At 45.8% G+C, this 26,491-nt stretch overlaps 1 protein-coding gene across 13 annotated transcripts in view; it reads left to right on the plus strand.

The window, feature by feature from the left end:
• Positions 1-1,438: 1,438 nt before the first annotated feature.
• PKNOX1 (PBX/knotted 1 homeobox 1) overlaps positions 1,439-26,491 on the plus strand; it is a 61,813-nt gene continuing 36,760 nt past the window's right edge. The window contains exons 1-5 of one of the 13 annotated variants that reach the window (XM_079765586.1): positions 2,189-2,420; positions 16,566-16,658; positions 19,357-19,425; positions 20,434-20,540; positions 25,206-25,333. In XM_079765586.1, coding sequence (XP_079621712.1) covers positions 20,490-20,540; positions 25,206-25,333 — 179 coding nt within the window. In that variant the 5' untranslated portion in view covers positions 2,189-2,420; positions 16,566-16,658; positions 19,357-19,425; positions 20,434-20,489. Of the gene's footprint in view, positions 1,573-2,188; positions 2,421-2,460; positions 4,295-10,012; positions 16,073-16,565; positions 19,426-20,433; positions 20,541-25,205; positions 25,334-26,491 lie in introns of those variants that run through there. The other 12 variants (XM_079765577.1, XM_079765585.1, XM_079765587.1 and 9 more) reach the window with 12 other exon arrangements.

Consider the following 26,491-nt stretch of genomic DNA (forward strand, 5'->3'; position numbering starts at 1 on the left):
TCTAGCTCAGCCAGGTGGACATATAACACTAACCATCACAGATACCAAAGCTCAGGAAATAGGCCGGGCCAGCTGCACACACTTGTGTCATTTCACAGTTCTGGCTTACTGTGCTTCCTGGTTCATAGGTCAACACTCAAGGCCAGAGCCACACCAACCGGGCAAGGTGGGAATGTTTCTGCAAAAATGAATGGTCAAGCCAGGTGTCACTCAGTGGTTGAGCCTCAACCTATGAACCTGGAGGTCAGGGTTTGATTCCGGGTCTGGGCACATGCCTGGGTTGTGGGCTGGATCCCCAGTAGGGGGTGTGCAGGAGGTGGCCCATCAATGATTCTCATCATTGATGTTTATATCTCTCTCTCCCTCTCCCTCTTCGAAGTTAATAAAATATATATGTACATATTCATATATATACATATACATGCATATATACACACATTCCCATTAATAAAAGCATAATATGCTAATTAGACCGGGTGTCCTTCCAGAAAAGCTGGTGCGGGCAGGAGGGGGTTGGCCTACTCTTGCATGAATTTCGTGCAACGGGCCTCTAGTACATGCATATTTAAATGAATGGCTAGTCGGACAAACCCCATGCTTCTGTACTAGGGCAGGTGAGGACTTCCCTTCGAGTCTTAGAGAGCAAGGCCATGGCTGGGAACCATGGGTGCACTGAGACAGCCTTTGAAAGTCCACCTTGAGATAGGCTACACTTTCCACGTTCCCCCAGGGAAGTCCCTTCACCTGCTGAGAGGGCCTGCAAGGGTCGCCTGGGGGACAGGTGTACTGAAGGCAAAGCGCCGACGGACCAGAGGCGTGCCAGCATCTGTGGCTGGAACCCGCACGCCGGGACAGACGGAGCCCAGGGCCAGGCCAGTTGTTGGGCAGAGACAGCCGGCGACAACTACACCAGCCGCCGCGGCAGAGAGCCCACGTACGCACCCGCCGTGCGGTCCGGGCTCGCGCCCACCGGGAGCGGCGGGGGCTGCACACAAAGGGGGCGCGCGCAGGCCGAGCGGGCTCGGTGCCGGGCGCCCGTGAAGCCAATCTGCAATGGCCTCTGAGGGCAGCGCGTGTCGGCCCGGACCCACCTGTGACGGGAGCGCGAAGTGGGGCTGGTACCTCTTTTCCCCACGGTCCCGCCCACCCCGGCCCCGCTCCTCCGATCTGTCCGGGCCGCTGGAGAGAGCGCGGAGGGGGCGTGGCGCGCGCCCAGGTCACGCCTTCGCTGCATAGTCATGAGGCGGGAAGCTCGGCTGGCTGGGGGCGGGGCCTGGCTCGGGCGCCAGGCGGGGGCGGGGCCGGACGCAGCCCGCCCCCGCCTCACTCTCCACCCCCGGAAGGCAGGCCCCGCCCCGCGCCGCTGCGGCGCAGGGACGGGGCGGGGCCCGAGTCGGGATGGCCCCGCCCCCTATCTGAATATTGATGCGGCGCGCGTCGGCGTCGCCCTCCTCCCATTGAGCGAGGCTGTGTCGCGTGGCCTAGCGTCGGCGTGACGGTTGGACGCGGGCGCGGCACTGCGGGTCCCGATTGCTGCAGCCGCTTGTCAGTGTGATGAAGATTGGCACCCAGGTAAGCTGTCACTCAACCGCTCCGCCACCGCCGCCGCTCCGCCGCCCCGTCCCTATCAATCACGCTGGCCCGCCGGCGCCGCAGCCGCCACCCCATCGCCACCGCCTGGGTCTCCCTGGGCCGCAGTCGCCCGGGAGGGCCGCGCCGGACCCGCCGCCCGGGGCAGGGGGCGGGGAGGGGGTGCTTGTGGGGGAGGGGAGCCAAGGACTCGGGGAGGGGCGTTATCTGCTGGGCAGCCGCGGGGGCGCGCCCACCCTGTTTCTCAGGGTGGGTTTACGGACGCGGAAATTTCTGGAAGCCGCCGCCGCTGCCGCTCGGGGCCCGTTGTGAGGCGCGCGCTCTTAACCGTTCCTCACGGAGCGCGGCGCGCGCCCGGGCGCGGGCGGGGGCGGGGCAGGGGTGGGGGGCGCGCGGGCGCGGGCGGGGCGGGGCCGGCGTGAGGGGCGCGGGGGCGCGCGGGGGCGGGGCCCGGCGTGAGGGCCGCGCGGCCCCGCGGTCGGCGAGGCGGCCGCGGGGGGTGCTCCGCGGGGCGGGAGGCGGGAAGATGGCGGGGGCGGCTGCCGGAGGGGCGCACCCTGGCCGACCCCGTGCGCCTCAGGCGGTGCGCGTCCCGCCGGCCCTGCCGGGGTCGACGCGGGGCGGAGGGGGGCCGGGTCCGGGGGTGCGGACCTGAGCGGGAGCCGGCTGCAGCCGGCCGGGGTGCTGGGCTGTGCGCCTCGGGCCGGGGTTCCCGTTTCTGGAATTAGGGAGGAAGGCATCGCTCATAGTAAACGGCCGACTTGAAACAGCGAGTGGACGTGTCCAACTTGGTCCGGCGCTCGCCGGAATGGCACATTCCTTTAGAAGCCGTGAGTCACTTCAGACAAATCAGAAAAGGGGAGCCTGCTTTATTTCACCCTGGGGCCCTGGAAACGCCCCGAGCCGCCCTGCGACACCCGTTAGGGTCCCCTCCCGAGGTGTGACCCCTCGGTGCCCGGAGGTGCTGCCGGCGTGGGGATCGTGGCCGAGGACAGGAGGCAGGCGGGGGAGGGGGGTGCGGGCGAGGGGGGATGTCCCTAAGCAGATGTGCGTTTGGTGAGTTTGATCGCAGCCTTGCAACCATCCGGGATGTATCTGACGTGTCAGGGATAATTTAATTTAATAATTTAGATGGTAAGAGTTCGCTTTCTATAAAAGCTACTGTTGTGTTTTTTTTCTTAGTAAGTGAGCACCTTCCACTTTAGGGTAAAGGAAACCTTCGGCTTTAATTGGGTATAACTATGAATTTTCGGACATCGAAAAAGGAATTATGTTGACACAATGCATCATGTTGAAATAAATTACATAATATGTTATACAGTACATGCTAGATGTTACAAAGGAAGAACTGAAGTTTGCAGGTAGTTGTAGGTGATGCACTCGAATCTGGTACATGGATTTGCACGATGGCAGACTGCACATCTACCTGCCTTTCATCACCTTCCCCCTCGTTGACTGAGTGGACAGTGGCGTGTGCATCATCCCCTTTCAGTGTTTGATTGACTGTCCAGTGCACCACTGAGCGGTGCAGACTGTCGGTGCTTTCTTGCCCAGCAATGAAATGCGCTTCCTACTTTAGAGACTTGAAAGGGCGTTGGGGTTGGTGCAGCTGGTCTGAAACAGGACTTGACAGATGAGGTTCTGTGCTTGTGATTTAAGCGTCAGCAGGCGGCATGTTAATGATGCTGGGTGCAAACATCTTGTTGGGTCCTGTCCTCTAGTTTACATCTCTCTACATCTGTGTCAGTGTGTTATAACTTTAGAAAAGTACTTCATGAGCAGTAACATTCTAGTTATAACTTTCATTTTTGTTGCAAATTATTAAGCCTTTTGAAACGGTTTAAAAGAAAACCCTGAAACTGCTACTGATGCAAAGCATGTGCCCTTGGGAGCCTGTCCTGTGTTCACCTGGCCTCTGGGCTCTCTGTAAAGATGTTGTAGATCATCGATTTTCAGCCTTTCTCTTCTCATGGCACACTAATTACTAAAATTCTGCGGCACACCAAAAGTATATTTTTTGCCATTCTGACAAAAAATAATTGGTTTAACTTGGATTCATTCACACCAGACAGCTATTGTGTTGGCTGTTGTCATTTTTTATTTGACAATCTAAGGGGAAAGGGGTCAGTGCCCCTGACTAGTCAGGGATTGCATGTTTTAAAAATTCTTGTGGCGCACTGTTGAAAAAAATCACTGTTTTAGATAAAATAGGATCAAGAAGAGAACCCATTATTACTGAAATACAGTTATCAAAATATCGAACCAAACTGGTGATGAAGGTCCTCCTTGCCCTTCATTAGCTGAATTAGTAACAGACTGGGCATTGGCTGTAGTAATTCCTTTGCAGTGGTGAGAAGTAACTGACAATTTGGGATTTCTGAAGCAACTCTAATGCTTTGTGAAGATATTTGTGGTTTCTTTTGGTGAAAAAGCTACAAGTACTGCTGGAAAGCCAAGATTTAAAAAAAAATTTTAATGATTTCAGAGGGAAAGGGAGAGGGAGAGAGAGAGAAACATCAATGATGACAGAAGCATTGATCAGCTGCTTCCTGCACACCCCACACTGGGGATTGAGCCAGCAACCCAGGCATGTGCCCTGACCGGGAATCGAACCATGACCTCCTGGTTCATGAGTTGACACTCAACCACTGAGCCACACCGCCTGGGCTGGAACTCCAGGATTTAATTCTACCCTCATAATTGAGTGAGTACTAGATTTCAGCCAGAGATTATTGCAAATAAAGATATTTTTTCTCAATCAAGTTCACAGACACCAAGTTCAGAACTTCTGCACCAGAACTCACCTTGCCCTCAGCCCATCCGTTAGTAGGAATATGTGTGTGCCCTGTTTTCCTTCCTAAAATGATTGTACTGATGGCAATGGGGACGAGGAAATAAAAAGTTCAAATAAGGGAACTCAGAACTTAGCAGGCTGGGGTCATGGAGGGTGAGGGTGAAGAGAAGCTGCAGGAGCCACATGGGGGCACTGTCTTAGACCATTGCGACAGACCACACACGGCTGTGATAAGTTAGCCTTCTGTTTTGTACAAGCTGTTTAAGAAGACACTGATGGGAAGGAAAATCATCCTCTACCCTTCAAGTTCTGGCTGGACTAATCAAATTAAGACAGATTAGTAGGAGAAAAATTAAAGTTTAGTAACATGTATACTTTGGAGAGACCCAGGAACACTGAGTAACTTGCCAAATTGTGGAAGCCATCATCTTAAATACCACCTCAGCTAGTGACAGAAGATGACATTGGGGGTGGAGAGTCTTTTATGGGAGGTTACCAGGCAAAACACAGAAAACCAGCCTAAGGTTTTTCTGCAGATTTAACTCCCTGCCTTTTCTGACAGTGAAAGCAGGACTGGTACAGTGAGGGAAACCCCCTTACAGATGGAGATCGCCCTTACAAATCTAATTGAGTTTTACAAAGGTTAACTTCTAGGTTTGCAGAGCTTCTTCTAGGTCTGCTGTTTCTTAAAATTAACCAGCCTAAAATAATCAATATGCCAAAGTGGCATATTTGGCATCGTAAACTCTGTTCTCCTTCAATATAGGACATGGAAATACAGTGTAGAAAAAACTTGAACTGGAAATCTTTAGAATAAACATTCAAGCGATGATTGACATGATCATTTGGTGGAAAGGCCTGGTTGCAAAGGTTGTCAAATGAGGTTACTGCATCTGCCATGTTGTCCTGCCAACCAGAGTGTGTGCAGGGTACTGCCTGCCACCAGGTGCCATAAGGCAGGCATCTTTGGCACGCCTCTAGCCCAGTAAAGCCATGTGAGGTGAGGCTATGGGCATGTTTACTGGAAATGTTGCTTTTCTTGTTCGCCACCCGTGGCTGACACAGAATGACTGGCTATTTAGTCAGGTCTCAGGATGGCAGGGAGCAGGCTAACTTCAAGTCCAGGAGTCTGTGGTCCAACAGGATAAGGAAAATCAGAATCTAGCGGGATTGCAGGGATCACCATAGTGCTGAGCCTTGGGGCCAGTTTTGGGTCCTGGCAGAGTCTGGCTGCCCACATGGGGTCTTGGCCATCCCTCTCTGTTGGACTCTAACTCTCCACTGTCTGTTCCTGCACACTGTCAATTGCATGTTCTCCACCCCCCTTTTAGCTTGGGCCCAACTCTGCCGCCTCATCCTCTTCCTCTTTCCCTCCACCCCACCTAGGAGCTGCCTGGTCCTGTCCCCAGGAACGGATGGACTCCTGCCATCTACACAGCTGCCCCCTTTCAGCAGGGTCTGTAGTGGGGTTGGGTCACTCAGAAGGGACTGTGGATTGATAGGTACTGTGATTGCAGTTTCCAAAACAGTTCATTATTTTTTGCAAAAATAATGCCTCAATGAGACCTTGCTAATCTTTCAATATATGTTATATTTTGTCCAAGAGATTTTATCAAGATTTGTACTTTTTGCATTAAAAAATTAGGAATTTAATTTTGTACTTGTCTAAATTCAGTTATGTGTTTATGTATATTTTTTTAAAGTTTTATTTCAGCAGAATTTCCTGCAGCATAAGTAGGAATACCTCTGCAATCCTCTAGAGCAGCAGTAAACCATGGCACTGTTAACATTTGGGACTAGAAATGTCTGTGTGGAGGAGGTTGGTCCATGCATTGTAAGATTTTAGCAGCATTCTTGGTCCCTACATACTAGAGGCTAGTGGGACCCTAGCCCCAGTTGTAACAATAAAAAATGTCTTCTGATATTGCCCAATGTCCTCTGAGGGAGAAAAGTCTCACCTGGTTGAGAACTACTGATCTAGAACAGCATTTCCCAAAATGTATTGTGTAGAACCCAAGTTTAGTTGGATATGCATACATTTTTATGTATTAATCAGTTAATCTATTTTGGGTTGTGTTTTTAGCCATCATTATTATATACTAGAGGCCTGGTGCACGTATTTGTGCACTGGTGGGGTCCCTCAGCCTGGTCTGCGCCCTCTCACAATCTGGGACCCCTCGGGGGATGTCGGACTGCCAGTTTCTTTTTTTTAACCTTTTGCACTCGGATGTCGAGTGTGACTCGACACGGTTAGCATCGGAAGCAGGAATCGAGAAAAAAGCAAGCGAGTGCAAGGGGTTAATATATTTTATTACTTTTTTACAGAGAAGAAGGGAGAGGGAGAGTCAGAAACATCGATGAGAGAGAAACATCGATCAGCTGCCTCCTGCACACCCCCCACTGGGGATGTGCCCGCAACCAAGGTACATGCCCTTGACCGGAATCGAACCCGGGACCCTTGAGTCCGCAGGCTGATGCTCTATCCACTGAGCCAAACCAGTTAGGGCCGGACTGCCAGTTTCTGCCCAATCCCTGCAGGCCAGGCCGAGGGACCCTACCAGTGCACGAATCCATGCGCTGGGCCTTTAGTATGCATATAAGATCTTTGGTTAATCTCTTCTCGCCCTCCCCCCTCCCCCCTTCCCTCAGATTCTTGAGTCTGTTCCCTGTTTCCATGCCTATGCATTGAGCATCTGCCCCCTGGTGGTCAGTGCACGTCATAGCTACTGGTCGAACAGTCGAAAGGTCACTTAGGCTTTTATATATATATCCTATCTAATAATAGAGTAACATGTAAATTACCATCACTCCTCTACGCCCACGATTGGGTGGCGGGAGGCTGGGGGGCGGGACTTGGGGTGGCCTATCTGGCCATTGAGAGGCACGGATCCGCTGCCACTGAGGGGGGCTACCCTGCTGTTGAGAGGCGCAGGGGGCGGGACTCAACGGCCAGATCCGTGGCCGCTGAGGGGGCCTGCCGCGGACACCCAGCTGCGCCTCTCAACGGCAGGGTAGCCAGGTGTCCGCGGCAGCCCCCCTCAGCAGCCGTTGAGAGGCGCAGGGGGCGGGAGTCCCGCCTCCTGCGCCTCTCAACAGCAGGGTAGCCCCCCTCAGCGGCCACGGACCATCAAAAGTGGGGGAGCTGGGTGCCTGTCTGCTCCGGCACCAGGCCTTTCAGAAGCCTCTGGCTCGGCGGAGGCTTCTGAAAGGCCTGGTGCCGGAGCAGACAGGCACCCAGCTCCACTGCAAAAAGCGAAAGCGTGTAGGGGACCCTACAGGTGCATGATTCAATCATGCACTGGGCCTCTAGTATACACACACACACACACACACACATATATGTTTTTATATATTTACATAATCCAGGTAAATATGTTTTTTTTTTATTTTAAAAATTTAAGATCTCTTCATAATTTAATGGTTCTATTTTTTTCTGATTATTTTATGTCCATGACTAATGTGGCAGAGCCTTTTGAGCATCTCATTTTTTATATTTTCTGTGTTTATTTTAGCCTCCTCTGGCCTAACAAGCTTAGTCAGATCCCAGGGGACCTAAATAGGATGGTATCACTGCTGGGCCTATTTCTAAGGTGCTGTCCCCCAGCACAGACAGTGCCCTAGGAAGGAAGATGGTATGTGTGAGGGGGCCCTTGCCTTGAAGTTTCTGTTTTTCATAAAACATATTCATTGGCCCTTAACAATAAATACTACATGAAAGGTTTGAGTATCAGTTTTTAATGATGCCAATGATAGTCAAGGTCTTAAAAACTGTGATGTGAATTGAAATTCTATCCAGCTATACTAGACCAACCAGCTCAGAATTTACTAAAACAGGTCCTAAACCACTAAAACACCTTTGTGGTTAGAGTTTTACTATGTCTTTAGTGAACATTTGTAGACTTTTGACTTGGAAATATGTTTTTTGGACATTTATTTTAACAGAATGTAATATTTATGATTTTATTTTATTTTTTTTTGTTAATCCTCACTTGAGCATATTTTCCCATTGATTTTTAGGGAGAGTGGAAGACAGAGGGAAAGACAGAGAGAAACATCAATGTGAGAGAAACACATAAATTGGTTGCCTCCTGCACAGGCCCTGACCAGGGCCAGGGCTGGGGAGGAGCCTCAACCAAGGTACTTGCCCTTGACCAGAATCGAACCTGGGTCTCTTTGATCTGCAGGCTGACACTCTATCTACTGAGTCAAACCGGCTGGGGCTATGATTTTATTTGAATATTAAACTTCAAGTGGTACTTCCCCAAGCCTTGTTTGAACAATAAAGTGATTGCTTGGCAAATGTTTTCCTCAGAATGTGTTATTGGCTGAACCCTCACTGGGATGGGGGATGTGAATGAAGCCAGGATAGGAGAGAGGGGACAGGTGGATGACAACTCACTGAACTATAGTGATGGACATTTGATTGTCCTAAAAGGTATCTTGGAAAAATCTTTTTATTTTTTTTGTATAGAATTTTGACAGTATTCTTGGATTCCTTGACAGCTTTATTAATAATATTAGCAGGTTTAGTTTGGAAAAGTATCATCAATTAAATATTCTGAGAAAATATTAGCAGCCACAAAGAAGATGTCAACATGTCAGATGCAAATGTCTTGACTCTTGCTGTGTCCCCAGTTCTTTCCTGGCTCCTTAACCATCTCTTCCAGACAGGCAAGCTAAAGTTACCGGAGACTTTCTTGCATCACTGTTAGTGGAATTGATTGTGCTCGTCAGCTTAACAGCTTTGGAGAGCAGCCGGGGAGTTGCCCTGCTGAGAAGGAAAGTGGCTAGGTGTGGCAGCTCCGAGCTTTACTGCATTGGGCCTGTCTGTAGATTAAATGAAAATTGCAAAAGACTTGATGTCCCAAAACTGAGTTAGAGAGCAAATTAAAAATATATATATGTGTTGATTTTAGAAAAAGGGAAACATTGATCAACTGCCTCCTACACATCCCCAATGGGGATCGAGCCTGCAACCCAGACATGTGCCCTGGCCTGGAATCAAACGGGTGACTTCCTGTTGCATGGGATGATGCTCAACCAACTGAGCCACACTGGCCAGGTTAGAGAATAAATTTTTGATGGATAAAAGAAGTTATGAACATGTCTCTATGGCAAAACACAGAAAACAGATATATTTTAGGCCATGAGTTGGCAAATTGTAGGCCTCTGGGCCAAGTGCCACTAGAGCCATTGTAAAGGAAAAAGATTATACAATAGAAACAGTATGTGGCCCCCAAAGCCTAAAATACTAATTAGCTGGCTCTTTACAGAAAAGTGTGCTGACCCCTCAGTCATTTCAGCTGAAACAAATTTGTGTCAGTCTGGATAAATGGAATCAAACAGCCTAAGTCTGTTGGGGAAATCCTTTCTAATAAAGGAGTGATATGCAAATTGACCATCACTCCAACACACAAGATGGCTGCCCCCATGTGAACACAATATGGCCACCACAAGATGGCCAGCAGGGGAGGAAAGTTGGGAGGGACCAGGTCTACAAGGGAGGGCAGTTGTGGGTGATCAGGCCAGCAGGGGAGGGCAGTTGGGAGGGACCAGCCCTGCAAGGGTGGGCATTTGGGGGCGATCAAACCTGCAGGGGAGGGCAGTTAGGGGTGACCAGGCCGGCAAAGGAGGGAAGTTGGGGGCAACCGGGCCTGCAGGGAAGGGCAGTTGGGGGGGGACTCAGGCCTGCAGGGAAGAGCAGTTGGAGGGGACCAGACCTGCAGGGGAGGGCAGTTAGGGGTGACCAGGCCTGCAGGGGAGGACAGTTAGGGGCAATAAGGCTGGCAGGGGAGCAGTTAGGCATCAATCAGGCTGGAAGGGGCGTGGTTAGGGAGTGATCAGGCTGGCAGACAGAAGCGGTTAGGGGCAATCAGGAAGGCAAACAGGCAAGCAGTTGGGAGCCAGCAGTTCTGGATTGTCAGAGGGATGTCCAACTGCCCGTCCAGGTAGGATCGGGCCTAAACGGGCAGTCGGACATCCCTTGAGGGTTCCCAGATTGGAGAGGGTGCAGGCTGGGCTGAGGGACACACACCCCTGTGCATGAATTTCGTGCACCGGGCCTCTAGTATGACTAATAAAGGGGAAGATAGGATATTGTCCCTCAGTAGACTGTCTTGCTGTGATTAGTATGTAATGACACCTGTGTAAAAATAGGGCCTAGGTAAATAGCTTTTAAGTCATAATTAGAATAATAAAGGAATTCATATGAATAAATATTGAAAGCTAAATCTAGAAATCTTTGCTTTTTGACCAGTTCCCATTGCTTCATTGCTCCTTTGTTTGTCCCTTTTGCTGGCATTTGAGCCCTGAGAAACTCTGCTTTGCTGAAGTCAGTATATAGAGCTTAATTCTTTCTTATGGGTACCACCTGGTCCAGAAGCAGTTCTTCTGAAACCCAAATGCCACTGGGAAAGCAAGGATGCTTCTTCCTCAAGAGCTTCTGTGTGCCGCACTCCCTGTGTTCTGGGGCCGAGGGGCACTGTGTGAACAGGCTGCTGGAGAGCAGACTCCAGCTGGGCTGGGAGGTACTGGGCCCTGTGGGTCAGAGGTCAGGGAAAGGGGCAGGGCTGCAGTAGGGCTGGGCCAGACAGCCTCACTGATCTTTGGCTTATTAGGGCTTCTTTCTAGAAGCCACTCTCCCCAACCCCCACTTTTTCTTTGTCTTCATATCTCTTTTGAAAGTGACAATTATAGTGCAGAAAATGAAGATGAGCCTGGAGTGTCTTGTTTCACCTGAAAGCAAGAAAGTTATCAAGAATTACTAGGGTGTGTTAAAGGCTCTAGGAGGTAACTGAAGTTGCTTGTATTGGCCAAAGATGGGATAATTTTGGGGAAATATATATATATACACACACACACTTTTTAAAATTTATTTTTATTTTAATCCTCATCCGAGGATATTTTTCCATTGATTTTTAGAGAGAGTGGAAGCGAGAGGGAGAGACAGAGAGAAACACCGATGTGAGAGAGACACATCAATTGGTTGCCTCCCTCATGCCCCCCCGACCAGGGCCAGGAGCCTGCAATCAAGGTACGTGCTCTTGACTGAAATTGAACCTGGGACACTTCAGTCACAGGCCAACGCTCTGTCCACTGAGCAAACTAGCTAGGGCTAATATACTTATTTTTAAAATGTTCAAACCCATGAGATGATAATGTACTGAAACAGCCTCACTGGTCACTATTGGAGAAGGATAGGGAACTAGCACGTTGTTCTGAAAATTGATAGGCAGAGGGAAAGAAGCAACTCTTAAGAAACCCCGTAATTGGGGCTGCAGTGTGGAGAAGGGACTTGGGGTGGGAAAGCATGGCCATGGGAGACTGTTCTGAAGGCATTGCTGGGAGTTCAGAAAATGGAAAGGTGATGGGGGAGCTTGTTTAATTTGCTGCATCATAGCATCAGGGAGGTATTTCCTTTTCAGTAACTTGTGTTACGGTGTTTGGAGTTGCCTACTTCCAGACTTTGTCAGGAATGCCACTTCTTCACATGAACACCAGGCTGTCATTTTTTTCTTTGGACTTGTTAGTGTTTGCAGAGCAGAGTTACATGTGTGTGCAGCGTGGGCATCCTTGCCATGATTGAAAGTCATTCGTGGTGTTTACCTGATGCATTGCCTTTTTCAACTATTCTCTTAAATGGTGTTTCCCATTTTGAAGGACACCATAATTCATAGTTTGAATTGATGAAATTAACATTTGCAGGCATCAAAATTGAACGGATTGTCAAATACTGTCCTGATTTTCTTACGAGTTCTACAGTTATCTTAGAAATAAAGTTATTGTGTTCTTAGAAATAATGTGTAGAAGAAATGGGGCTTCAGAGCCAGAGTCTGACCTCACAAAGGTATCTTAACCTCTTTGTGTTCTGTAAGATGAGGACAGTGTTACAAAGCATCTGCTAGGATGTTCTGGTTCCTATTAGTGGAAACCCATTAGTGGCATAAAACAACCATTTTATGATGCTCATGGATTCGAGGCCAAGAATTTGGAAAGGATGCAGTGGAAATGGCCTGTGCCTGCTCCACAATGGTTGGGTCCTCAGCTAGCAAGACGCAGAGACTGGGAGTGGCTTGATGACTGAGGGCTGGAGTCTTTTAGAGGAATTTTCTCAAATTTGGAAGTTGATACTGGCTTTCAGCTGGGGTCGTTGACCAGGACTCCTCTATGAAGACTCTACATGTGACCTGGGCTTCTTCACAGTATTGGGGTTGAGGATGGGGGAGTGTGCTTTCTCATACCATGGCGGGGGGGGCTTCCTCACAGCATGGGGGCTTAGGGCATCAGAAGTAAGTGTCCAAAGAAGGTAGAAGCTGCTTCACACTTATGACCCAGCCCAGGAGTCACACACCATCACTTCCACTGCATTCTCGAGGTTCCAACTGAGTCTCTAAGGTCAGCCTTAAAAGTGTCTTATGTAGGTCTTGAATATGAGAAGATATTTCTTCCCTCATTTTCCCTTTCCTACTCTCACAGCCCTTTGTGATACTGACAGGACAAAGTGAAGATTAAACGTAGAACAGATTCTCTGTACATTTCTGCATTAACATGGACTATATATGTAGCTAGAACTGTGACATGGAGCTTTGAGACAGTGTTCTTCCAAAGCTCTAGAGATTTTATCTTGCAAGTGCTTCTGCTTTATCCAGCCCAGGCCACCCAGAGTCAGTGTGCCCATGTTTAAACAAGAAAACACACGATTGACCACAGGTACAGTGTGTTTGAAAAACAGCACCAAAACCCCAGTTTCACCAGCACTTTGCAGGAATTGATTAAGAGAGATTTTTGTAAAAGAATCAAATTCTAAAGCTTTCTGCATTTTTGACAATTTTTCTTCAAGCCCTGGCAAATCTAGTGTCTTATTTCTTCTGTTCCAATGGCCTATTTATCTATTGTGTTATTACACACTTTTATGTTATTTTTGTAGTCTTGTAGGATACTTTAAAATTTGCTATTTCTGAAATCTTTTAAGGGTAATTTAACTATTCATGGACCTTGATTCCACCGTATACATTTTAGGATAGGTGTTTTTTGTTTTTGTTTTAGTTTGTAAACAACAGGAATTTTTGTTGGTATTACAGCTGCAAGATTTATAGATAACTACATGTACCAAGAAAAACCAGTAGACTCTCCATAAACTGTTAGGACTAAAGGCCCTAGTGAAGTTGGCGGGTACAAGGTTAGTCCATACAGATTAGAGGGCACTTCTTTATCCAGCAGTCTACCACAAAGTATAATGACAGTGAGATATTTTTGACAGCAGCAGGAAAAACTAAACATGTTTAGGAATTAATTGGACTGTGAGCACAGGAGACCTCTGTAGGAGAGGACCCAGGCTCTGGACTAGGGAGACCTGACACCATAGAGGTGTCTCCTGCCCAGATTAATCTATCAGGACTTTTTCAGCATTGGTATAAAGGTGTTTCTTGTTTTGTTTGCTGCTCTATCCCAAGCACTTACAACACAGCCCACATGGAGGAGACCTTCAGTAAATCTTTGTGGACTGAATGACGGGCACAAATGCTAACAAATCGTGGCCCTGCCTTTCAGTTGGCAGGCTGCTGTGAGACTTTCTTTGCTGCTCCTGGATTAACCACCATGCTGATGATTGATGACGGGTGACTGTAATCGATTTCACTGTTCCTCTACGGATACCATGTAGGTTCTGTTTCCACTTTTTATTAATATGGATAAAAAACATTAGCACCTAGCTTTTCTTGCCATGTTTAATGCCCTTTCAAATGAGGCTTTTGAGCACAGAAAAGATAATTTGAGGTTATTTTAAAATCAACATTTATTAAGGCCACAAAGTTACAGGCTTATTCTGTATACCTTTATGTAGAATTTGCAAGTTTTTTGTTTTCTTTATGAATTTAGTATATTTTAACCAAACTTCACCCTTAAGGCAGCCATTGATCAACTCAAGGTGATCCGACTAAATATACCATTTTTAATGATCAGTCCGTCATAACATACACAATTGGAATCATAATTTTAAGTTTAGTGGATTTGATTTTCATTTAAGCACCTTATATATCTGACCAAACAAGTAAAACCTCAGGTATGTCTAATAATTTAAAGTTATATTTACAGTGAATCTCATGTTCTCAAGCTTTCCAATCCTGTCTACCAGGGGGTGAGCTTCATGGTCAGGGACTTGGTTTTGTTCACTGCTGTAATCCCAGGACCCAGTATTTGTGCCTGGAAGTTGATAAACTTGTATAAATGAAGAAATGTTTGCAATCTTCATTAATTTCTCTCTTATACCTTTTCACTGAAAAAGAAATTATGTCTAAAATCAATAATGCAATTATACCTTTTAAGTTAAAATCAAGGCTAAAATTTAAGATTAATTTGTTATATTTTCTTAACTATTAAAGCACCTTAAATGTCAAATACATAGATTATTATGAACACCAAAATAGTAAAATCTAAATCTTTCACAGGGTTTAACGATACCATTAAAGCACTAAGTCATCTCAGACAAGAGTGGGCAGACCACACTGGCTAGAGAGCTGTGGCCGGGAAGAGAGACGAGGCCTTGCCAACTTCAGGGCCTTCTTCTGACCTGCATACTACACCTTCTTTTCTAGTCTCTATGAGCTTCTTAGCCAGCTGGAACCTTCCCAGATTCATCCATATTGTCTGAGCAGGAAAGACTTCACCACCAGATCAGTTTCAGCTAATTGTTTATATCTGGGCCTTTTTTGATAAACTTCTCTTATTCCAGTGAGCCTAGACGAGAAAGCTGAAAAATACTAAAATGTCAGTCTCTTAGATTTGGCCCATATTTCATTTTTTGGTCTGCCTTTAAGGTCATAGCCTGAATGCTACAGTCTCTGGTTGATTGAAGAAGAATGCGATATTTTTTCATGACTGACTCTACATATAGTCACATTGTTTTCCAAACCAGTCATGCCGTTTGTGAATTCTAGGACTCCTTTAAAGTTCCAAGTTTTACTTCATCTTTGCTGGCAGTATAGTTGTTTTAAATTTAATAATTGCTAGATAAAAAGTATATTATTTTAAAATTATATAATAGTATTTTTTTAAATTACTAATGGGTTTTACTATTTCTGTACATGAATAGTGGAAAGTTGTGCTTATTTCATTTGTATTAGTCTAGCTGGAACTCTTGAAAGGGTACCAAAGTGACAACTTCAACAAATTATCACTGGTTGAAACTTGTATAAATAATATTCTATGTCTGACCCTTGAACACCATGGTATTATGAGTACATTGGGTTGGCAATTCTTTGACTTCGATTTTAGAGCCCCAAGTGATGTTAGGAAATTAAGGCACTGTTGTTTGAGTTTGAACATAATAGATACTTACTTTCTGTGTAATGGGGGGGAAGAAATGGGGATTAATTGATTATTTCTTAAACTCAAGTTAGCCGTTGGTTTTTATGTAATGCCCATTAAAACATATTATGATAAAGAAAGATGAGCTTTGTTGACCGTCATCCTCGGGTCAGATGCTTTCAATTATTTTCCAGTTGATGATAGGTATCAGTTAGTCACTCAGATTCTGTCTTGGGCCTGCCTGAGCCAGCAATCTGAGGGTCTATAGCTGAGCAGATCGACAGAGGCCTTGACCAGAGCAGAATGCCACCTCCTAAGCCCGAGAAGTCTGCTGAGATGAGCCCTGTGAATTCTGCTGAGACCTGTTTGCCTGCCGTCTTGCAGGTACCAGTCGGTGTTACATTATGCTAGAGTGGAATTTGGAAAGGATCTCCACAAATTACGAGCAACAAATTTGCAAATGGTTCTTCCATGTGGTGGCACTGGTTGCAATGTCTATACGCGCACACACACACACACACACACACACACACACACACACACCTGTTGGCAGCGGTCTTGAGCAGATGGTGCCATCTGCTGATAACTTCTCTCCAGCTTCTTTGATGTTCTGTAGGAATATTGGTCACCATGGTAATCTGCCTGTATGTTTACTGAACAATATACTATAGTCATATAGAATTTCCTTTTTTAAAATTCCTCACATGGTGTTTTGTTGTAGAGAGAGCACATTTTTTCAAAACTTTTGACACAAATTTCAAAGTTTTCCTTTAGAATAGTTGTACTAGTTTGTATCAGATATTGAAATTTTAACCAGTTTTGATAGAGGAACTGCAAATCTATATGTTTTTGAAATAAAATTCTGACTTCCCCCCAGTATTTATTACAAGCATTTTAAGACACAAAAAGTTAAAAGAGAAGAGTCATCCTCTACCACCTCCACTCAGCAGTCGAATTGGCCACAATTTGTGTAAGTTGTGTGTGTGCTCTTACTGACCATTTAAAGTAAACTTTGGAGGCCCTGTCCGGGTAGTTCAATTGGTTAGAGCGTCATCCCAATACACAAAGGTTGCAGATTTGATTTCTGGTCAGGAAACATATACAAGAAGCAACCAATGACTGCATAAATAAGTGAAATAACAAATCAATGTTTCTCTCTCCCATCTCTCTCAAAAAATTTTTCTTAAATCGATCAAAATTTTTAAATAAAACTGTGGATACATAACCATACCCCTAAACATCTTAGCCCTTGCTCTTCAAAACAAAGATGTTTCCATTAGCATACAGCATTATCACACCATCTTAACACTCAGTCTCTCATGCTGACTTAAATCAACTTTATTTTATATATATATATATATATATATATATATATATATATATATATATATAATTTCAGAGAGGAAAGGAGAGGGAGAGAGAGGTGGAAACTTCAATGACAAGAGAGAATCACTGAATGGCTGCCTCCTGCATGCCCCCCTACCTCCCCCCCGCCCCCCCGCCACCCGCCTGGGGATTGAGCCCACAACCAGGGCATGTGCCCTAACCAAGAATCGAACTGTGACCTGGTTCATAGGTCGATGACCAACCACTGAGCCACGCCTGACTGGGCTCTTTTGTCTCTTAATTCAGAACAGTTCTCTTGCCTTTTTAAATTTGGTTTGTGGGCACATCCTCAGAATTGGGTAGATCTCTCCAGTGTTCCATTCTGTGTCCTTTTTGGGAGTCCCATCATGTTCATTTGTCTCATTACTATTGGTGTGACTTTTTACCTTTTGGGAGCTGCTATGTGAGGGCAGGGTCAGGCAAGGGTCAGCCCTGAGACTTGATCTGCAAGGGCAGTTTGGACCAGATTTGCATTTTGGAAAGTGGAGAATGGAGGGAAGGAGGGTAAAATTAGAGGCCACAGGATCTCCTTCCCTGATGAAGGTGTGGGCCGTGATACAGACGTATCTCTGCCCTGGGGCACAGGGCAGATCACAGCACCCTGGAGAGCAGATCAGGGCACTGGGAGGAGGGCCAGGTTTTGGTCAGGGCAGAGACCATTGGGAGATACTCAGGTTGGCAGACGTGTGGAGCCTCTCTCTCAAGATTTGGGGTCTCAGGGCAGAGAGGGCAACATCGTGATGACTACACATGAGCTCCCTTCCCAGCAGTGGGGTTGCCAAGTCTCACTGCTCCATGGTGTAATGGCCTCTTTAGTGAGAAGATATCCTCAGACTGAAAGATGAATTAGCCAACTTCATAGAATATAATGGAATTTATTATAGGGTAATTTTCTTATGGGAAGATTAGGGCTGAAGCAGCAGAGGACCTAGCAGTTTTGTGCAAATTATACAACCCCCCCTCTTTCCCAAGACACCTGTTACTGCACTGTTTTTATAATATAACTCAGGTACTAATGATTGTCAAGACAAAGGGACAAATAATGCAGTAGCACCAGGAGCCAGTTTGATATATATTTCGGTATTCGACCTGGCCATTACTAACAAAAGTGTTTATGGTTACATTTTAGGGAATACAGATAATCATTAACTAGAAGGCTTTGATATGCTTACTAAAGACAGGTTGGTCAAAAGCCACAGCATGAAAGGACACGAAAATGAAGACGGTATTTGTTCACACCTACATCTATGCAACGGATTCTCTCCTCTCCCCTCCCCATGTGACAGTGCTCAGCCTTTCTGTTCCTTCAGCCTCAGCTATATTAACATGGCTGACATCCCCTCCTCAGTCCTCCTCCTCCACCCATGTGAGTGGCATCTCTTGGTTCTACTCTTGCCCTGATGGCTGCCGCTCCTCATTCTGGGTTCCCTCTTCTTTCCAGCTTTCTTACATGGCCCACCTCCTCTCCCTTCCTGGGTGGTCTCATGCGGTTTGGTGGCTTTACCTACTGCCTTAGGGTCCTGGGGTTGCCATAACCAAGCCCTGCTCACTGGGTGGATGAAAACCCAAGAATGGATTCTCTCAGGGTCCTGGGGGCCAGACCTGAAATCAAGGTGTTGAGGGGCCACACTTCCTCTGAAGGCTCAGGCCTCCTACCACCTGGTGGCTGCGTGTTCTTGGCTTACGGCAGCATTGCTCCAATCTCTGTCTCCAGTTTACACAGCCTTCCCCTCAGCTACGTCTCAGGTCTTTTTCTCCCTCCTTTTTTTTAAAAATAATTTTTAAAATATGTTTTTTTATTGATTTTTTTTAGAGAGAAGGGAAGGGAGAGGGGGAGAGAGAGAAGCATCGATGAGAGAAAAACATTGATTGTCTACCTCCTGCAGGCCCCCTTACTGGGGATCGAGCCTGCAACCTGGGCATATACCCTGACTGGGAATTGAATAGTGACCTCTTGAAGCATGGGATGACACTCAACCAACTGAACCACACCGCTGGGCTTCTCCCCCCTCTTAAAGGATATCAGTCATGGGATCCTGAGCCTCCCTACAAACCAGGATGATCTCATCTCAAGATCCTTAATAATCACATCTGTAAAGACCCTGTTCCAGATAAGGTCCCATTCACAGGGACTGGGGCTTAGGATGGGTGTATCTTGGAGGGCACAGTGTGACCCCCTTTGCACATATAAACCATACCCTGATGATTACTGAGTTTATATTTCTTGGATTTCTGAGAAGCATCTCACACCTAAAATGTCCTGACTTGCTTTCTCTTCCCAGGCCATAGAACCTGTTCCTCACCATCTGCTCTTTACCGGGACATGCAGCTCTGCTCTGCTAGTTGCTCAGGTGGGAACTTTGGACGCTTCCTTGACCCGCTCCCACACCCAACCCCAGGCCATCTAAACCCTGTGCTCTCAGTCCCCCTTGTCCACATGGCCCCCTGCCTGTCCATGGCAGTACTTCCCCACCCTCTGTGTGTTCCCCAGTCACGTAGCCTGTCCTTCACAGTCAGAGGGACCCTCCTAAGACATAAGTCAAGTCACCCTTCTGCTCAGACCTTCCCAGGAACACCAGTCTTCACTACGGCCCATGAGTCTGTGTGAGCTGGTTTGGTGTCTCCCACTCCCTTACCTTCACTCCTCCTTCACCACTCTGCTCAGGCACATCAGCTGACCCATGTTTCTCCCAGGCACTATCAGTAGCCCTGCCCCCAGTCATTCTCTATCCCCACCTGGTTTTCTTCCTCAACATTTCTGACACTTACCTGTGTGTTGCCAGGAAAACAAACCATTATTCGCATCTCTGTATTATACATACAGATGTTAGAAGCGTGCCGGCTCAGCCTCCCTGAGCACACCTTTGTCATTCCAGTCTGAGCTCCAGTCTCCCTGTCTCAGCAGCCCCGATCAAGTCATTGGGGTCTCAGTACCAGTATCTTCTCAGAGAGCCTGCCCTGTCACACGTCAGGGAGCCCCTTCACTCATCTCTGTTCTGACACCCTGTGTGCTGCCTGACCTTCCTCGTGTTTATGGTCCCGCAGCCCCTGGCCTCGTCTGCCAGGAAAGCAGGGCCTCCCTAGAGCAGTGTCCTTCCTGCATGTTTAGACATTCACTAGACACTTGGGCAAATGAATGAGTAAATCCAAATGACTGAAAAGTATGATAGCAAGTCAGGCCCTGTGTAAGAATAAATGTGATCGCCAAGTAGGGTGATGCTGAGTAGGATTTGGTGTAAGGAGAGTTTTTTTTCCATATAAAAATATGTATTTAAAAAATTACATGGATGTTGTGGAGTAGGGAGGGCAAAAAATGCACTGCAATTGTTAACTGATGCTTTTCTGCTTTTATTTTCCAGATACCATTTGCTTTTGACTCAAGATGATTTGATGTCTTATAATAAACTTATTAACCATGATGGCTACACAGACATTAAGCATAGACAGTTATCAAGATGGGCAACAAGTGAGAGCTTAAGTTTTTATTCTGTGTTTTAATTACAGTCAGTCAAATTGGTACTAAAATACAAGCAATGCTTTGCATATTAATAGTTCAACTTCCGTGAGATTGCAGGTTCAATTTTAGTATATTATTCATTTAATATATGTTCAAATTATTTTCTAAATAATACCAAGATTGCTAGTAATTTTGACTCCCCTAAATCATACTTTCTTGGACATTTGCCTTTTTTTTTTTTTTAATAGAGCCACAGTCACTCCCTGGCCCAGCTACCATGCCCCAAATAAAGCTACAGCCTCAGCCCTCTCCACATCTGCTCTTTGCCTGGAAGTGAAAAAAAGTCAAATTCCAAACGTCCTTATCTCCGTTTCCCCTATTCACAATACAGACCAGGCAAAGGGCCTGGGCTGAGCTGTATGTGGGGTAGGTTTACTCTGCCTCCTCTTTCTGTGCAGTCAGTGTAAGGACACAGCCTATGGCCCTGGCCTGGTAGCTCAGTTGGTTAGAGTGTCGTCCTGATATGCCAAGGTGCAGGTTTGACCTTGGTTCAGGGCACATGCAAGAAGCAACCAATGAATACATAAATAAGCGGAACAGCAAAATTGATGTTTCTCTCCCTTCTTCTCTCTAAAAGATAAAAAATAAAAAGAACACAGTCTGTGGTAAGCACCAGGAGGCCTAGGAATTTGCTTTTTATGTCAGTGTTAGCAGGGCCAGTGATGAACCTGCAACCCAGGTACTTGCCCTTGACCGGGAATCAAACCTGTGACCCTTCGGTCTGTGGGCTGGAACTCTAACCACTGAACCACCAGCTAAGGCTGTGAGTGTGGTTTCTTCTTTTAAATATACACTGAGTGGCCAGATTATTATGATCTCTGAATGCATAATAATCTGGCCACTCAGTATATATATATATATATATTTTAGAGGCCCAGTGCATGAACTCATGCATGGGTGGGGTCTGGCCAGCCTGGACAGGGGGAGGGGACACGGGTGGTTGGCCGGCCTGCCTGCTGGTCGAATTCCTGGTTGAGGGGACAATTTGCATATTAGCCTTTTATTATATAGGATATACACTGAGTGGCCAGATTATTATGCGTTCAGAGATCATAATAATCTGGCCACTCAGTGTATACAGGCAGTCCCCGGGTTACGTTGGACTCGACTTATGTCATTTCGTGGTTATGTCGCCATCTCCCATTCATAAAAAAAAAAGTTCCGTCATTTCAGCGTATGTACATATGTGCTTTATGTTATTTATTATTTACCACAAGTAAAGGTTAGGAACTGTTATCTTTCTTTTAAATTTTTTTACTGTTTCACTTTATTACTGCTGTGTATGTGCTCCACGTGAGTGATGTAGGTGCTTATGTAGGTGGGTTCCGACTTACTGCGAAAATCAATCGAGTTACATTGCGCCGTAGGAACGGATCTCTGACGTAACCCGAGGACTGACTGTATTGATTTCAGAGAGGAAGGGAGAGGGAGAGAAAGATTGAAACATCAATGATGAGAAAGAACCATTAATTCGCTACTTATTGCACACCCCCTCCTGGCATGTGCCCTGACCAGGAATCAAATTGTGACCTCCTTATTTATAGGTAGACACTCAACCACTGAGTCACACTGGCTGGGATGTGGGTGGCTTCTTGACAGCCCTCCCACTGTCTGTAAGTTATAGTTTTACGTGAAGCTACCCTGGTGTTTTATGTTCTGTGACCTGAAGGAATTGGGAAGGAGGGGCTGACTGAGTCCTGTGCAGCCTCTCTTGGGACACCTGAGGTTTGGGGAATGCTCTGTGTGCTTCCAGTGGGGCCATTCCCTTTTTGCTCAGGAGCTTGGGAGCTGGTTTCCATTGAAGACATTCAGCTCTGTCTTCGCTTCCCACCTACCTCATACTCAGGAGGAGGAACAGAATGCCCCTGCCAGGAGCTCTCTTCTCACCCTCCTTGAAGATTTTATTTGTTTGTTTGTTTTTGTTAATCCTCACACCTGAGGATATTTTTTTCATTGATATTTAAAGTGGGAGGAAGGAAAGGGGAGAGACAGAGAGAGAAACATTGATGTGAGAGAGACACATCAGTTGGTTGCCTCCTGCATACACCCCGACCAGAGATGGAGCCTGCAACCGAGGTACGTGACCTTGACCAGAATCGAACTCGGGACTCTGCAGTCCATGGGCTGATGTTCTGTCCACTGAACCAAACCAAACTAGAACAGTAGTCGCCAACCTTTCGGACATCATGGACCACCGATTGGCGACCACTGTTCTAGAGGATTTAGTGAATACGACCAATCGATCAAATCTGGGTAGGGTCAACTCACCGCAGGAAGTCACAGCCCCCCCATTGGTGAGGCTCCAAGTGGCTTCTGGTGGGCGGTTAACCTGAGTCTGGCCACCCCAGCCTTGCTGACTCTCGTGTCTTTTCCTTGGTGACCAGTTTTTGGTTTAGTTGCCGTTGCTTTTGTTTGCTTTTGTAGGTCTTAAAATCTTTTTAAGTGCTTTTTGCTTCTTATAGGAATTGAGGTAGAGAATTCTGTTTCAGCCTGCTCTTTTCACCTGTAAGTCCTTTGATATTTCCAAGTGACTAATCTAATGATGACTCCTCCCCTCTCCTTGCTGAGGCCTGACCTAAACACCCCCCTTCCTCATTGCCTGGCACTCAGATCCCAGGTGCCCCTGCAACCTCCCCTAGTGCACTCACCTCGGCCTTCTTTACTCCTGGGCACCTCTCTGCCCTGTGGCCCTGGCTCTTCCCTTCACTTTTCCTCCCATCTCCCTCGGGCAGCAGCTTGGAGAGCTCCTTCCTGTTCTGCAGGTCTTTGCCTGCATCACCCCTTTCTTCGAAGACTCTCCTGCCTGCCCTAGTTACTTACCACTGCAACTTTCTCTGATCTTCTCTCCTTCCCAGCAATGATCACCTTCTGACATATTCTGTTAAGTGATAGTCTTCTGTGCTTACCCCTGTCTGTCTTCCTCCCTGTCTGCCCTGATGCATCCAGTATGCAGTGCATTGCCAGGCACAGTGGGGAGGGAGGGGGTAGGTGAGGGGTAGTGAATCCCTTGATTTTAATAGCTAAGCCAGTGGTCGGTAAACTCATTAGTCAACAGAGCCAAATATCAACAGTACAACGATTGAAATTTCTTTTGAGAGCCAAATTTTTTAAACTTAAACTTCTAACGACACTTCTTCAAAATAGACTCGCCCAGGCCGTGGTGTTTTGTGGAAGAGCCACACTCAAGGGGCCAAAGAGCCGCATGTGGCTCGTGAGCCACAGTTTGCCGACCACAGAGCTAAGCACTTCCCCACAACACAGAAAACTCTTTGAAAACATTATTTTTTTAATTATTTTTAGAAAGAGGAAGGTAGAGAGAGACAGACATTGATCTGTTCCACCCATTTATGCACTCATTGGTTGATTCTTATATGTGCCCTGATTGGGGATCGAACTGGAACCTTAGCTTATTAGAATGACACTCTTAACTAACTGAGCTTCCTGGCCACGGCGAAAACATAAGCATTTAATATTATTCAGTATACATATACCAAATTTACTTAACCATTCCTGTGAGGTTGAACATTTATTCTTTCATAGTCATTAAAAAAGAAACCTTGAAATAAATCTCTTAAGGCTTTTTTATAATACTATCAGATTTCCCCCAAAAAAAGACTGTGTTTGAGTGGGCATTAGTTCGTTGCGTTAGTGTTTTGTTTTATTTTTTTAAGAGAGAAGAACAATTTCCCAAGTATACTGTGCCATTTAAAGGCACCAGGACGGAATTGTCACTCTGGACTATTGGAGAGCTGGACCTAAGGACTGCTTCCTTGGCCACAGCCCTGGGTGTCAGGGAGGGATCACGTTGGGGCTCTCCCGTCCCCTGGGGATGAGCCCCCACCCCAGTGCACCCAACAGGCTGCTTCCTTGAGGCCAGAGGCATGGCAGCCAGGGCTGCTCAGGGGTGGGAGGTAATCTGCTCATGGGTAATTACAAGTTTACTGCGGCAGTTTTGTTTTATATTTTTGTAAACTGAATTCTTTACGTTTAAGAATTTAAATACTTTTTACCTAACTTACAAACAACATCGCTAGTTTAAAGCAATTTAAATGATAGTATCTTAAAGACTTCCTCTTATATTTAATACTATTTCTTTAAACACAGCTGGTTTTTATTTCCTGAATAGAGTGACTTTTTAAAAGAATTATAGTTTATGTATTCCTGAAGTTTAAGCATAGATAGGGGAGAATTTCAGGCCTGTCAGAGATATGTAGCATATTGGATATGAGTTGTTTTTATGACAAGAGAAGCTTGGACAATTTGTTTACTCTTCTCTTACTGCAGTATTATCCAGCATGAGGCTATACTGCAGGCGGGCAGACAGTAAGATTGCATATGGACCAATTCCCTTCAGGAATGTCTGGTTATTATGATTTTGAAAATCATAAGCATTTCACATATATCAGTCCTCTTTGTTTTTAAGTGATTTGGAAATTTGACCTTTAGCCTTTTTTTAAACATTCAATTAGAAAGGAGTTTGTGGGTGGTATTTGTATTGTTACCAATCACACAGCTGGCGGTTACCCTGCCCATTGCATTCCTGTTTGATAATAGAACACTTAATGGCAGTTTGTTTCTTGTTTAGTAACAAAAAGTATCCTCTTCCTTTCACAGATACAAGTAGTAACGGAGTTAAAAACGGAGCAAGATCCCAACTGCTCTGAGCCTGATGTGGAAGGAGTGAGCCCGCCCCCTGTGGGGTCCCAGACACCGATGGATGCAGACAAGCAGGCCATTTATAGGTAGCGAAGAGATGTGAAGCATGTGGGTTTTAAGAGGAATAATGAGAGTAGAAAACCTTGTTAAAGGGAACGTTAGGGCTATTAGCTAGGCAGAGTAAGATATGATGTGGTAAGTACTGGGGTGAAGATTTTCTCAGATTAAGGTGTTATTTCTAGTATCTCTTTAAAAAATTTTGTAACATAAATCACATTTTAGTTCACCTTGTGAAAAATAATATTGAGATGATTTTACTGAAGAATTTTACCAACCTTATGAGAAAAAAGCAGCATGTCTACACAATCTTATCCAGAAAATAGAAGATGAAGACTACTTCCCAATTCATTTTACAAACTGAGCAACACTCTGATACCAAAGCAGTCCCAAAAAATTCACAGACAAGTATGCCTCATGGATTTGGACATAAAATCATCAATAAAATGTTAGCAAATTGAATCCAGCCACAAAAATAATAGAATAATATATAATGATCAAGTGGAGTTTATGCCAGGAATGCAAGACTAGTTCACTGTTCAAAGATCAACCAATGAGATTCACAGTGTGATCATATCTAGTGATGCAGGAAAGCATTTGACAAAATCAACAGCTAATTATTATTTAAAACTGTCAGCAACGGGGAACTTTCTTAACCTGATGAAGGGCAACTACAAAAACCCACAGCTCACATCAGACTTGATGGTGAAAGATTGAATACTTTCCCCAAAGTTTGGGAATGAGAGATGTCCACCCTAACTCTTCTTATTCAACACTGTAATAAAAGTCCTAGCCAGTGCAGTAAGACAAGAAAAAGATTAAAAGGAAGAAATAAAACTGGCTCAATGCACAAATGACATGATTATCGACATAGAAAATTCCAGCATCTACCAAAAGACTTCCAGGTACATAGTGAATTTAATAAGGTCACAGGTTACACGTGCAACACACGAAAACCAACCCTATTTCTATACCTGTAACATACAAATGGAAACAGAAAACAAAAAGATAGTACATTTACCAGAATTCCAAAAAACTTAGGTATAAATCTATACCTATAAAATGCTGATGCAAGCAAATCAAAGACAACCTAATAAATAGCAGGACATACCATGTTTATGGATTCAAAGACTCAACATGTACAGATGTCTGTTCTCCTAAAATCGGGCTATAGACTTAATACAATT

Source organism: Cnephaeus nilssonii (genome assembly GCF_951640355.1).
Source record: "Cnephaeus nilssonii genome assembly, chromosome: 3".
Taxonomy (NCBI): Eukaryota; Metazoa; Chordata; class Mammalia; order Chiroptera; family Vespertilionidae; genus Cnephaeus; species Cnephaeus nilssonii.